Source organism: Capsicum annuum, chromosome 10, assembly GCF_002878395.1.
Source record: "Capsicum annuum cultivar UCD-10X-F1 chromosome 10, UCD10Xv1.1, whole genome shotgun sequence".
Taxonomy (NCBI): domain Eukaryota; kingdom Viridiplantae; phylum Streptophyta; class Magnoliopsida; order Solanales; family Solanaceae; genus Capsicum; species Capsicum annuum.
Window position 1 is genome coordinate 178,263,844 of NC_061120.1, and position 13,684 is coordinate 178,277,527.

A 13,684-nucleotide genomic window follows, 5' to 3' on the forward strand; every position below is an offset into this window, starting at 1 on the left:
ATATATACGTACCATACAATATATGTAATACTTTAAAAAATATGCTACTTAATATAATAAAGTAATAATACTTGAGGTTTTGAACTTAAAAGAAATTTATTTTTTCATTTTGTGTATATATGATTATGTGTTTGTTATATTTAATTGTCTATTACTTAGTGTAAAGTTTGATAGTAAATTAGTAATTTATTAGAACTAAATATTTAATTTAAACTAGAAATTCAATTTAAATGAAAAAAATTATAAAGTAAGGAGTGAATGAATGTTATATTTTATTGATTGTAAAATGATCCAAAATTTATAATGTACATGAATGAAAAATCTACAAATTTTGCATTATTTTTTCCAACTCATCCATGTTAATATTAACGGGAAATGGCATAGGATAGTCAAAATCAATGGGGGCAAAACTATGCATTGGACTTGATTGTGTTGAGTTCTCCCTTGAAGTCATAATTTCTTCAAGATTTTGTTCATCTTTCGGTTCCACCTCCTTTCCTTGATTTCTTCATTCCTCTCTAATCCAATCTCTAAGGCAAACTAGAATATTCATAGCATTGCTTCCCAATGAGTGTCGGTTGTCTCCAAGCTGTGTCGTCCCTGACTAAAAGCGTTCTCTGATGCAACGGTTGATATGGGAACATTCAATATTTCTCTAGCTAATCTTGAAAACAAAGGATATTGTTTTTCATTATTCTTCCACCAATCCAACGCATTGATCCGTCTTCTACGATCCTCTATCGACATTTGAAGATAATACTTAAGCTTTTCCCGAAAAGTTGTTGTGTAAGTTCTCGCCTCAATACTATTCCAAACATTTAAATCATAAAAGTGATCAGGAAAACCACTACGGGACGATCTTTTAGAAGATGATGACTCCTCGGGAGGATGAAGAGCGACAGTTTGAGTGATGTTTGTCGTTATAGTTATATCAAGTAAATCAGCATAATGGTTATATAATTTTTCTATGTAAATGTTCGCATCACTCATAGCCGTAAACAAATCTGGTTGTTTTTCAGATTCAGATTTAGGTTCAACATTTACCTCTTAGTTAGAATAAATAAGAGAACTAAAGTGGCACATAGTATTATATTTCATACATGGATTTAGTATAGCACCAACCAAGTAAATAGGGGGAATCAGGAAAAAAATTTCTTAAATTTAGAAAACATAGCACTAAAAGCTTCTTTGTAACCTTCTTTATTCTTATATTCTTTGAGCAAAGCAGAAATATCGACTATATATGCTAAAATATTACAAATAGTAGGATAATAAACTCCAAAAAATTCAACCGTATCTATATAATTTTTTTCAATAACTTAACAAGATCATCAATTACAACCCAATCATAATCATGTAGCATACATTCAGCCGAATCAGCAAATGAACTACACTATTGGTTAAAAGTTAGTATAATAGGAAATCTATAAGCATGAAAAGTTTTTAAATAATCATACGTAGCGTTTCATCTAGTATCATATTCTTCAGGCATCAATATTGGTCTAAGTCTATTTTGTTCATGTTTAATTTTAAATTCTCTAATTTTTTTTTCCGATTATTTCCTTCAATAAAGCCAACAACAAGTCAGATTTTTTCAATATAAAGCTCAAAAAATTCAAGACCATCTCTTACAATTAAATTATATATATGACAAACACACTTAACATGAAATATTTCAGGTAACAACGGAGAGAGATTAACTTTTAACTTTTTAACAGCAGTCTTATTGTTAGAAGCATTATCAAAAACAATACATAAGACTTTTCTTTCAATACCATAAAATTCTGCAACTTTACTAATCGATTCAACAATAAATTTTCCAGTATATGTACGATCTTCATCATACAAAAAAGCTGGAATACGATTTTGCATAACAAAATTATTATCTATCCAGTGACAAGTAATGGTTAAATAATCATTTTTATTAATGGTACGACCAAGATCAGAAGTTAGAGCCATTCTACATTGAATATTTTTAACAATATAGATAAATAATAAACATTGTGAATGAAGTCTAAAAATATCGGCCCGAAAAGTACTTTTAGGAATACTATTAAACATAGGATTATAAATTGCTTGAACATAATAAATAAGCAAATCCGAAGAAGGAAAAGTGAAAGGCAAACAACCCACAGCTACTATTTTTGCTATTTCTTCCCGGTCCCTTAATTTATTATAATTCTTAGTTAACTGACCGGTTGTTAGGTTTATTCTAGTTTGTGTTGGCGCACCAACAGCCTCACCACCTTTTGCAATAAGAAACTCTCTAGCGTGATTATCTCTTATACATCTCATTAACAAACCCCTACCCCCTTGATTGCCTCCTCTTTTATGCTCATATATTTGTTGACAAATATTGCATTGCACCTTAGTTTTTTCTTCTATAGGTGTAAAAAATTCCCATGCAATACTAGTTTTTCTATGACTTTTAGGGACAACGGGAGGACGGGGAGGAAGATTAACCAATTCAGATCTAACATTAACATTTCCTACTGCGGGTGTCTCACCAATATTTTCATTATCTTCATCTAAATTAACCGTATCTACTTCATTTTCTTCTTCTATACCGTAATTTTCCTGAGCTTCTAAATAATCCATATCGTGAACACTTACACCTACTTCTTCCTCAAAAGGTTGATTAAGCGGTACCCGAGGTACACGGGTATATCTACTACTTGAACTACCTTTACCGCCATTAATTCGTTTTTACTACCACTACCGAGGTTTCTTAATTTATCCATAATATAAATCAAATTGAAAAAAATTCAAAATACACAAAAATAATAAAAATAAATATTCAACAATTAACACAATAATTAAAAATTAAATGTAAGAGATAGAACGACAATATCAAATTTTGAAAGTATCCGAAAGTTGCAACTTTAGAAAATTCCCACTCGTATTTGTAATCGCAAAATTAAAAAATAAAATTGAGTACTTTAAGAGATATATAGATATTTAAGAGAGAATGAGATTTGAGAGAATAAAATTGTGTGAAAAATGATTTGAAAGTGTAGGGTATTTACAGGAAAGTTTTTGGATTTTAAAAAATATTTTAAACTAATTTTTTTTTAAAATGGGCCAAATAGCCGTTGGGCCCAATAGCTATTTTGGCCCAAACAGCTAGTTTTCAGCAATTAAAAAAAGAAAAAATTACAGAAACTAGCATCCTTAAAACTATAATTACAATAAATAGCAACACTTTTTCAAAATTACAACTTATAACAAAAGTAACAATATTTTACCCACTTCATAGTAATAGAAGAATATGTATTTTTCAGTTGTGCATATATATTTATGAGTAATACATATATATTTGTATATGTATCTATATAACAACATTTTACTTAAGTACAAATACAATTTGCTATTTTTCATAATTATGAAATTGTTGCTATAAAAGTTATAATTAAGGCTACAGAGTTGCTATTTCTGAAATTTTTCTTTAAAAAAATAAAATTTAACCGGGCTGGGCAATCGGCGAGCTTGGTCCGGGCCAGGTCAACTGAGCCCAAAATAAAAAATAGCCCAGCCCGGGACCGCTAGCCCGTGAGCTCACTGGTCCGTCTTACCGGGTCGGGCCATGCAGGCTTAACGGGTCAGCCCGGGTCAACCCGACCCATTAGTCAGGCTTAATTAAAATTGACTTTAGACCACCGATCTTATAAAGCTCTCCCATTAATATTGTCCAGCTCTGAGCGTGGAGTGTTGTAAAGAATCTCACATCGTATGAAAAAAGGGATGAATGATTTTCTTATATGGTCTTAGACAATTTTTACTACGTCTAGTTTTGGGGGCTGAATTTGACCCAAAATATATTTCTTTTAACATGATATCAAAGTCAAAGTGTCAAACCTTTTATGATCCTCGGACCGTGGTAGGATTGTAAATATACTCCAAGTTCATGATTGTGCACATTTCAGTCTAGAAAATGTGTGGGCGCGAGGGAGGTGTTGACAGAAATGTCCCAAATTCCATTTTAACATAAATATGTCATTAATTACAAAAAAACAAAAACAAAAACACCATAAATATGTCATTTTCACCAAAAAGGTCACCACAAAATGGCACATATATCAGTTAAGATAGTTAAACAGTTATAGCTATACGTGTTCACTAAATAAGTCAGGGGCCTAGGAAAATGATCACTTTTAGAAAGAAGAAACTATTCACATATAGAGCTAGCAAATAGAGAATATAATATTATGCATGTCCCATAAAGAATAAAAGCCAAGCATGTTGCGATATAAAATCAATTCAACCGTTTGTAACGACAAAACAAGTAACTTTTTCATGCTCGGATGTTTTTTGTTGCAAAAGGGAAATATCAAGTACATATTGTAATAATTGATTTCGCAACATATCTGCTAGCTATCGAATGAGTATATTTATTTTTTAGATGATTCATATCCTCAAGTGCATTTAGTGTCGGAATCAGAATTTTTGTTGAGGGGGTCAGAAGTAAATATACGGACTAGTCGAAGGGGGTTCAATATCTATTATATATACATAAAAATATTTTTGACAATATAAAAATAATATAGTTTTCCGATGAAGGGGGTTCGAATGAACCCCTTGAAATGTATGTGGCTCCACCACTGAGTGCATTCATTTAAAATTTCAGCCTAATAAAATGATCACGCGGCTGCCTGTATATTTTGTGGTAACACAAATATATTGTTTTGGGGTATATAAAGATTCATCCTTCAGTTCATATTTCGTCAATCAATCCCTCCAAATTTATATTTTTGTTGAAAAAATTTGTTTTGTAATTCCTTTCATAAGGAGTTAGAATAAATGGGATTGCCACCAACACATATCAGAAGTGGCGCAATTAACATAAAATAATAAATGAGTTAACAGTCAAATATCTAATAAACATTTTAATAGAAACCTAAGCTATTATTTTGGTTCCTCTAGATCTGTCCTGATAGTAACTACACCAATGACCGATGCCACATTAAAATTTGCCCTGTGGCTAAGACAAGACTAGTCATTTTGACACATTTACCATGAAAAATTATGGTGAGATGGATAGATTTATCCATCTTTAATAAAAGGTTTTGTATTCGAGTTATTTTCTTTATAATAAAGTACTTAATTAATTTTAAATGATAGATAATTTTAAAATATTAATCTTATATATATTTAGAGATATAGAAATTATAGATATTAAGAGAATAATATTAGAAAAAGTATTAGACTATGAAATTGAAACTATAAATTGGATAGAACAATTATACCTAGATAATTACCTAAATGGATATTATTCAGATTAAGAAATGTTAGAATATATTAGAAAAACTAAAGAAAATCAAGATAATCTAAATGAAGAAATTAGTTATAGAAACCGAATTAGAAAAATAATAGAGAATCTAAAAGAAAAATTAATATGGATAGAAGAAACCCAAAAAAATTTAGGAAAAAGTACATATGATAGTTTATATAAAAACTCGCTACGAGAAGAACAACACAAGATAATAAATAACATTGAAAATTTAGAATTAGATATACATTATAGTACAATTAGGATAAATTATTATATAAATATTTGTAAATCTACCATTACTACAGGATAAAATGATAGACTATGAATATTTAAATTATTGGAGAGAAAATATGGAAGAAATAATATTATTAGAAAAACTTATGAAAACAATCTAATTGGATATTTTGAAACAAAAGATATAGAATATTTAAAATAGCTTCAAAATAGTCTTATATCACAGTTTAATTATAATTAGTTTTATCAATGAGTTCCGAATACCCAAATATTATACCAAATTAACTTCGCCATACATAGGATGGTTTGTTACAATGTTGTAGTAATAAGGACTCCTCATGAACTACGTACGTGGGAGTCACATCTTGTAGTGCTCGGAGGAACTTCTTGGTGTATTAAGTTGCCCAAAACATATTACTTTAATATGATGATATAATATCATTCGTTTTAAGTCAAATTCTTAAAGATAAATCTGTTCTTCCAATCCCGATAGAAAAGTGATTTATAATTTTGAATCTAACTCAGCCTCAAAATTATTATTCTCTTTACTAGACATATATATGCAGATTCAATTACGAATGGACTAGAAATTAGAGCTCCAAATAATTCATTTTGGATTAAAAAGCAAGGACTTTGCAATTCTTATGGATATTGATCATTCAAATTCCATCCCATAAAACAAAAAGAATTATAAATCTCCAAAATAATAAATAGCTCAAGGTGACAAACAATCTAGCTATATCTAAATCAATATGACACTTAACACTTTCCCACACGTTCAAGAGCGTGAATAACATAAGCAAGAACAAGAAATTAATATACTCAACCCCATAATCTAGTTCATGAGGAGGAATTTTTAAATTCCATATACTCACTTTCTCAACCAGTGTTGGACTTTAACAATGATCAAACTGCAAAGCTGGAAATGGTGTCAAACGTTCTAAGCCCAGCTACACTCGAGGGACTTTTTACAATGAGCAACAGCAGCCTCAATTGAACCTTCAAACCCTGAAGTGAAACTATTGCTTCTCTTGAGGAAATTCAACTCATAAAAACCATTATTGGAGTTGAAGGAACAACTAGATGATGAGAAAGAGCCACCAGTACTAGAGGAAGAATTAGTTGAAGAGGAAGACAAACCCTTTATGGGAGGATGCCACTTAGTTTCTGCTTCTGAAAATGATCTTGAAGACAAACCTTCAATGTTCTTAGCAGTATTTCTAAATGGGGTTGTTTTCTTGGAAACTTTCAAGTCCTCACTACAACAAGAAGATTTGCTAAACAAAGATTTGAGGAATGCCTTTGAAGCTTTGAACTTTTGGTTGATTAAAGATTGGTTAATAAGCTTAGACCACAATTTGTTAGGACTTTTATTATGGCTACTAATGGTGAGTTCAGTCCTAGAACGCTCAAAGAAGAGGTCATTTGGATTAAATTCAAAACTCACCCTACAAGATTGTGATGCAGAACTAATTGGAGCGATCAAGAAGTTTATGCAAAAGCTTTCTTCTTCTTCTTCTTCTAAATCTTCTTCAAAGGGCGCTATTCGTTGGGATTTTTGGTGGAGTGGAAGGAGTTTGCCTCTATAAAAGAGTTCATCAGCAGGAGCAATTGTGGATTCTTTGTTATTCGTAATTGAGGCCATTTGGAATTCAAATTCTCTGTTTAGAGGGGTAGAATTAGGACACGATGAAAAGTAAGAGCAAGAGCTCAAGACTTCAATGTCTATGTAGTCTTCTTCATCTGAGTAGTCCATTAATAATGGAAGAGGATTGTTGGCCATTTACTTGGGAAAAAAGACAGTATTTTGAAGATGATTATGGTGGGAGTTGAGCTTGGTGAAGGGTAAAGGAGCATTGAAGTTTAGAAGGTGTGAAGAGGGGATTTATATAGATATTGGGTGAAAATCAAGTTTGTTTCGAACTATATAAATTTGGGATAAGACATCAAAATTCGTAAGTAGTTCCGAAAAATAGAGTTCACACTTAAACTAATTTAGTGACCATATACCGTTCTAGATGTAAAAAGTGAACTTAATACTACCCAAAAAGCTAATTTAATACCACCCTAGAAGAATTTTGTCATAATACATAATTAAATTTGTCCTTTAACTTGGTCTACCTGACATCTAAATCCTCTTTTGTTGTGCATAAGTAGACACTTTAACCTGTATAAAGTTGAATAAGTAGACAAGTGCGAACTAAGTGGGATCGATGAGGCAATTTCACGCAAATTGTCACATCGAACGTGTGTGTCTATTTGTTCAACTTTATACAAGTTTAAGTGTCTAGTTATGCGCATCTATAAAGTTGAAAGACATGGATGATAGCTGACACCAAGTTAAAAGACATATTTATGTGTTATGCCTATGAATTTTGTATAAAATTCACATTGGTTTATGAAAGTTTAATACAACTAAAACATTATTGCATCCAACTTTCATAAAGTATTCATACTAATTTAATTTAATTCATACATATACCACTAATAGCAATGCACATACGATATTTCTTTCATAAAAAGAAAAAGAACAGTTCACTTTGTGAATACGCAAAATCCATTTTCAAATCTACAAAACTCATTTCCAAATCCATAAAATCCCTCTCAAATTCCCCTAAACCACTCTCAAATTCCACAAAATATCCTCAATTTTCAAAGCGTCCTCTCTGCCTACCACTCAACCTCCCCTCATTCTCAAAATCAAGCTACTCTTTTAAATCCTTCTTATGTCATCATATCTCCTAACATCTACAATCCCTTTCCCAATCTCGAGGTAGACCATTATAAAGAGAAGGAAAAAGAGTGGAGGATTGAGCATGAAAAAAGTTGCTAGCCATGAATGAAGAGATTATGAGAATCATGAAATCCCACGAGGCAAGAGATAATGATGTTTTGGGGTACGATGATTTATGTGTGCACCCCAAAGTAGATCTACCAAAAGGATACAAGGTCCCTAAATTTAAAGTATTCAACGGTATCGGACATCCAATGGCCCATCTAAGAAGGTATTATGATCAAATGGTTGGGGTAGGAAGAAATGAAGCATTATTGATGCGCTTATTTAGTAGAAGCTTAAGCGGCAAAGCCTTAGATTGGTTCATGTCTCAAGAACTAAAAAAATGGTTTAGTTGGAGGGCATTGGCTAAAGGCTTTCTCGATAGGTTTGTGTTTAACGTTGAAATAGTCCCCGATCGATACTCATTAGATCGGATCAAGAAGAATGGTGAGTGTTTTCGTGACTATACCTTCCATTGGAGAAAAAAAGTTGTTATGGTACAACCTTTCGTGTCTGAGAAGGAAATAGTATCAATTTTATTTCGCACTCAGGAGGGATAATTTTACACTAGGATAGAATCCGCGGTCAGGCAACTTTTGCAAATTTGGTACAAATTGGGGAATCGCTAGAGGAAGACATTTGAATAGGAAAAATTGACAAAAACCCAACATCATCTGGTACTTCTGTGTTCTCAAAGAAGAAAAAAAAGATGTGAGCACGATCTCTACTGATTCTATTGCTAAATTTAAAAAGAAATTAAGCCTAGGAACGTTCTCTCCTCTCTACCGTCACCAAATTTTTAGCATATATTCTACACCCAACCCTAGTACCAAGCTCCACTTCCAAATATCCAATCCCAATCCCAAGCTCCACTTCCAAATATCCAATCCTAATACCAAGCTCTACTTTTAAATATCGAATCCTAATACCAAGATCCACAACCAAATATTTTACTCCAACACTAAGTTTCATAGTTAAATTATCAATCTCATGTTCAAGCTTCTCTTCCAAACAACCGAATGAACGTCCAAGCCCCTCCAAATTATCATCAAGTACCTCATCCCACTAATCAAAACCATTATAACCCCACGCCCAAACCTCAAAAAAAGACCTCCTTGGAACTTCATGCCATTGGCTAAAAGTCCCACCTAACTCTTCAGAAGATTAAAGAACCCCGGTCATTTATAGCCTATCCAATCAAAATTTATCAATCCCAATTCCTAATTTTATCAGGCCAACCAAAATTGTGCCTATCATTCAAGAGCGGTGAGACACAGTACTGAGGATTGCGTTAGCCTAAAACATAAGATTCAAGATTTGTTTGATCAGAAAGTCATCACGCTTCAGTCATCGACACCAAATGTCAACAATAATCTATTTCCTAGTCATGGGGGATCCACAGTTAACATTATCAAAATAGTGGGCAAATGGGTATCTAGCAAGACTATTACTAAGGTGGATTCAGAAAAGTCTAAGAGGACAGAAGGAGTGGAGAAGATGGAGAGAGCCATAGCTGCCTTAAGCGTCAATGAAAGTCCCCCATTTATATTAATAACAACCCTGACTCAAGTATATACTCAACTACCTAGAAAGGAATTTATTGTATAGACTGCCGCCTCTCAGGGGATGACACAGTCTGGATGATGCTACATTTCTGAAGATTTGACCAATAGGAAGGATTCATAAAAAAGTCTAATCACTGAAGGGGAGGCCGAGGAATTTTAGAGGTATATACAACCAAAAGAGTATTTAATTGTCAAGCATTTAGAAAAGACTCCAGCCTAGATTTCTATTTGGGCATTATTAATGAGTTCGCAATACCACCGATAATATTTATTAAAGGCCCTGGATGAAACATATGTTCCCGCAAGCACGAGCATTGAGAATCTAGCCGCAATGATAAGGAATATTGTGGGAAGTCATCATATATCGTTCAGTAAGGAAGAGTTTTTATTTGAGGGGGTGATGTATAATAAAACTTTGTATGTTACTGTCAGTTGTCAGGGCTACATGATCAATCGAGTATTGATAGATGACAGATCTGGTTTGAATATTTATCCTCTTTCAACATTGGTTCAAATGAGTAATGACTTGGGAAAAATTCACCAAAGCCACGTAAATGTGTGGGCATTTCATGGAGGGCAGAGAGATACCATAGGTAAAGTTGACTTGTACATCCAGATGGGACCTACTGAATTCAAAGCTAAATTTCATGTTATGAATATCCATCCTAGTTACAACCCACTCTTGGGGAGACCATGGATCCATGATGCAAAGTCAGTTTCATTGAACCTTCATCAATTATTGAAGTTTATTTGGGAAGGCCATGAAATAGTTATTCAAGGGGAAGAAAGTCATTTGAATCACCCCAATGAGTATGTGCCTGTGATTGAAGATATTCTGAGGGATAGTAGTTTTTATACAGCAGAAATTATAAGTGCTGCAAAGAAAAATTTGACGCCACAAGCGCTATAGCCTTCTGTCTACAAAATGATTGCGACTATGATGTTAAAAAGTAGGTTTAAGCCCGGCCAGGGCTTGGGTTAGAATTTGGAAGGAATTATTAAGCCCATTATGGTCCCAGAAAAAGCATCTAAGTATGGGTTAGGATACCAGCCAAAAAAGGAAGACGAGATTGAAGATAAGCCAAAGATGAGTTTGTCTAAACCGTTGCCACTCCTGTACTAGTCATTTTCTATGCGTGAAATATCAAAAGATGATAGTCTTGGGGATGGGATTGGAAATCTATTCGAAGGATTCAATGCTATACTAGAAGATTTTCTGAAGTCCAGTAAAGTGAGGAAGTTTGCACCAGGAGAGGCTTTGCGAAATTGGACCTCCACTCCATTCATAACCCGTCGCTCATTATGGTAGATGAAAGGGCAATCACTGGTAGTTTCAAAAATCGGTGATTATTCGGAGGAGGCCCCGTGATCTACCCTTTTATGTCTCAAATTTTCTTTTCGTGTTTTACTGCTTTAAAAAAGGTATGGGTCCGCATTTGCGCAGGTTATGAGCCATAATTTGTAATTATTTTCCAAATTTTAATGAAAAGGCCTCCCTTTATTTAAGAAGTTATTTTGAAATATGTTTATAATATTTTATTATCTTGTTGTCATCTAACTTGGTTTGTTTGTTTATTACAGTAGTAGTAATTTAAAACCTACCAATGTCATGTCATGTTAAGGGCTAGATAAACAAAGCAAGGGGAATGATGATGATTGAAAAAAAGGCAATGAGGAGTGATTAGTGGAAGACATAGAAGAATTTAAAAACCAGGAGAAGCCCAACTTGAAGAAAACTGAAATAGTCAACCTGGGCGATTATGATGAAATCAAAGAGACAAGTGTTAGTGTTCACTTAGAAGAAGCACAAAAAAGAAAACTTATTCTCTTGTTGCATGGGTACGTTGACATATTTGCTTGGTCCTACAATGATATGCCGGTATTGAGCACCAACATCGTGTCACATAAGTTACCAATCAATCTTGAGTTTGATCCTGTTAAGCAAAAAATATAGAAATTTAAGCCGAACTTAAGTTTGAATATCAAAGAAGAAGCAGCGAAAAAAATTCAATCTAAGGTTGTGGAGGTTACAAAATATCCAACATGGCTATCCAGTATTGTCCTAGTGCCAAAAAAGTATGGCAAGATCCAAATTTGTGTTGACTACAGAGATTTGAATAGAGCCAGTCCTAAAGATAACTTTTTGCTTTCGAACATCCACATCCTCATCGATAATTATGCAAAGCATGAAATGCAGTCTTTCGTGGAGTGTTTCACCGGGTATCATCAGATTTTAATAGACAAGGGAGATACAGAAGAGACGACTTTCATTATGTCCTGGGGTGTTTATCATTATAGGGTGATGCCGTTTGTTCTTAAGAATGCAGGCGCAATATACATGAGGGCTATGATGATGATTTTTCATGATATGATTCATAAAGAGATTGAGGTGTACGTGGATGATGTAATTATCAAATCTTACAAGAACGCAAATTATCTGACCCATCTGGAAAAATTCTTCAACAGACTAAGAAAGTACAACTTGAAGTTGAATCCTACTAAGTGTGCTTTCAGTGTGACAGTCGAGAAATTATTGGGGTTCATAGTCAGCACAAAGGGCATCGAGCTAAACCCATCCAAGATCAATACATTGTAGGATTTATCGCCGCCAAGGATTAAGAAAGAGGTTATGAGTTTCCTGGGCTGTTTGAATTATATTAGCAGGTTCATTGCTCAATCAGCGGTCATATGTGAGCCAATTCTCAAGTTATTGATGAAAGATGCATTGAATGAATGGACAGAAGAATGTCAGAAAGCTTTTGACAAAATCAAGGAATATCTGTGTGCTTCACCTATTTTGGTTCCACCAAAGGAAGAAAGTCCTTTGTTGCTTTACCTGTCAGTCTCAAAAAGTACTTTTGGGTGTGTCCTTGGGTAACATGATGATATCGGTAATAAAGAGAAAACAATCTATTACTTTAGTATAAAGTTTAACTCTTGTAGAAAGGACGTGTTACGCTTTAACCTGGGTCGCAAAAAAGTTAAGGCATTATCTATCTTCATACACAATATATCTCATTTCCAGAATGAACCCGCTGAAGTATATATTTCAGAAATCCATGCCTACGAGAAAGTTAGCTAAGTGAAAAATATTGCTGAGTGAGTTTGACATCGTGTATGTGACTCAAAGGCAATCAAGAGGCAAGCCTTTGCTGATCATTTACCTCAGAATTCGGTCGATAATGAGAATGAGCCATTTCAAACTAACTTCCTAGATGAGGAGATTTTATTTGTGGGAGAGGATATTACAGAGATCTACCCCGGATGGAGATTGTTCTTTGATGGAGTTTTCAGCTTTAGAGGTTTAGGAATCGGAGCAGTTTTGGTGTCAGAAACAAGCCAACATTATCTAACAATTGCTAAATTGTGCTTTCTGTGTACCAATGACATAGCTGAGTATAAGGCTTACATCCTAGGTCTCAAGTTGGCACTTGATATGGGTGTTCATGAATTGCTAGTCACCAGAGACTCAGATTTATTGATTCACTAGGTATGGGGGGAATGGGCGATAAAGAACTCCAAGATTACTCCTTATGTGGAGATGGTGCAGGATTTATGTGGAAGATTCAAGGAAGTTTATTTCAAACATATCCCGAGGATATAGAATGAGTTTGCTGATGCTTTGGATACTATATCATCCATTATTCAATATCCAGATCAGAGCTATATTGATCCTTTTGAAATAAGCTTGAAGGAATGATATGCCCAAATTACACCTCTCTTATGAGAGCGTAAGCGGTCGCTGTCAAATATAAAACCTAACTAGGTTGGGGATCGAATCCCACAGGGAATATGGTTCTAATTAAGTTGTATGCAGATTAGTTGACTTTTAATCATTCG

General features: G+C 33.7%; 1 protein-coding gene across 1 annotated transcript; it reads right to left on the reverse strand.

The window, feature by feature from the left end:
• Window positions 1–6,443: 6,443 nt before the first annotated feature.
• LOC107844460 (probable membrane-associated kinase regulator 3) lies at window positions 6,444–7,286 on the reverse strand. The gene has a single exon (XM_016688871.1). It carries the CDS (start codon window positions 7,284–7,286, stop codon window positions 6,444–6,446), a length of 843 nt encoding a protein of 280 aa, XP_016544357.1.
• Between the last annotated feature and the right edge of the window lie 6,398 nt (window positions 7,287–13,684).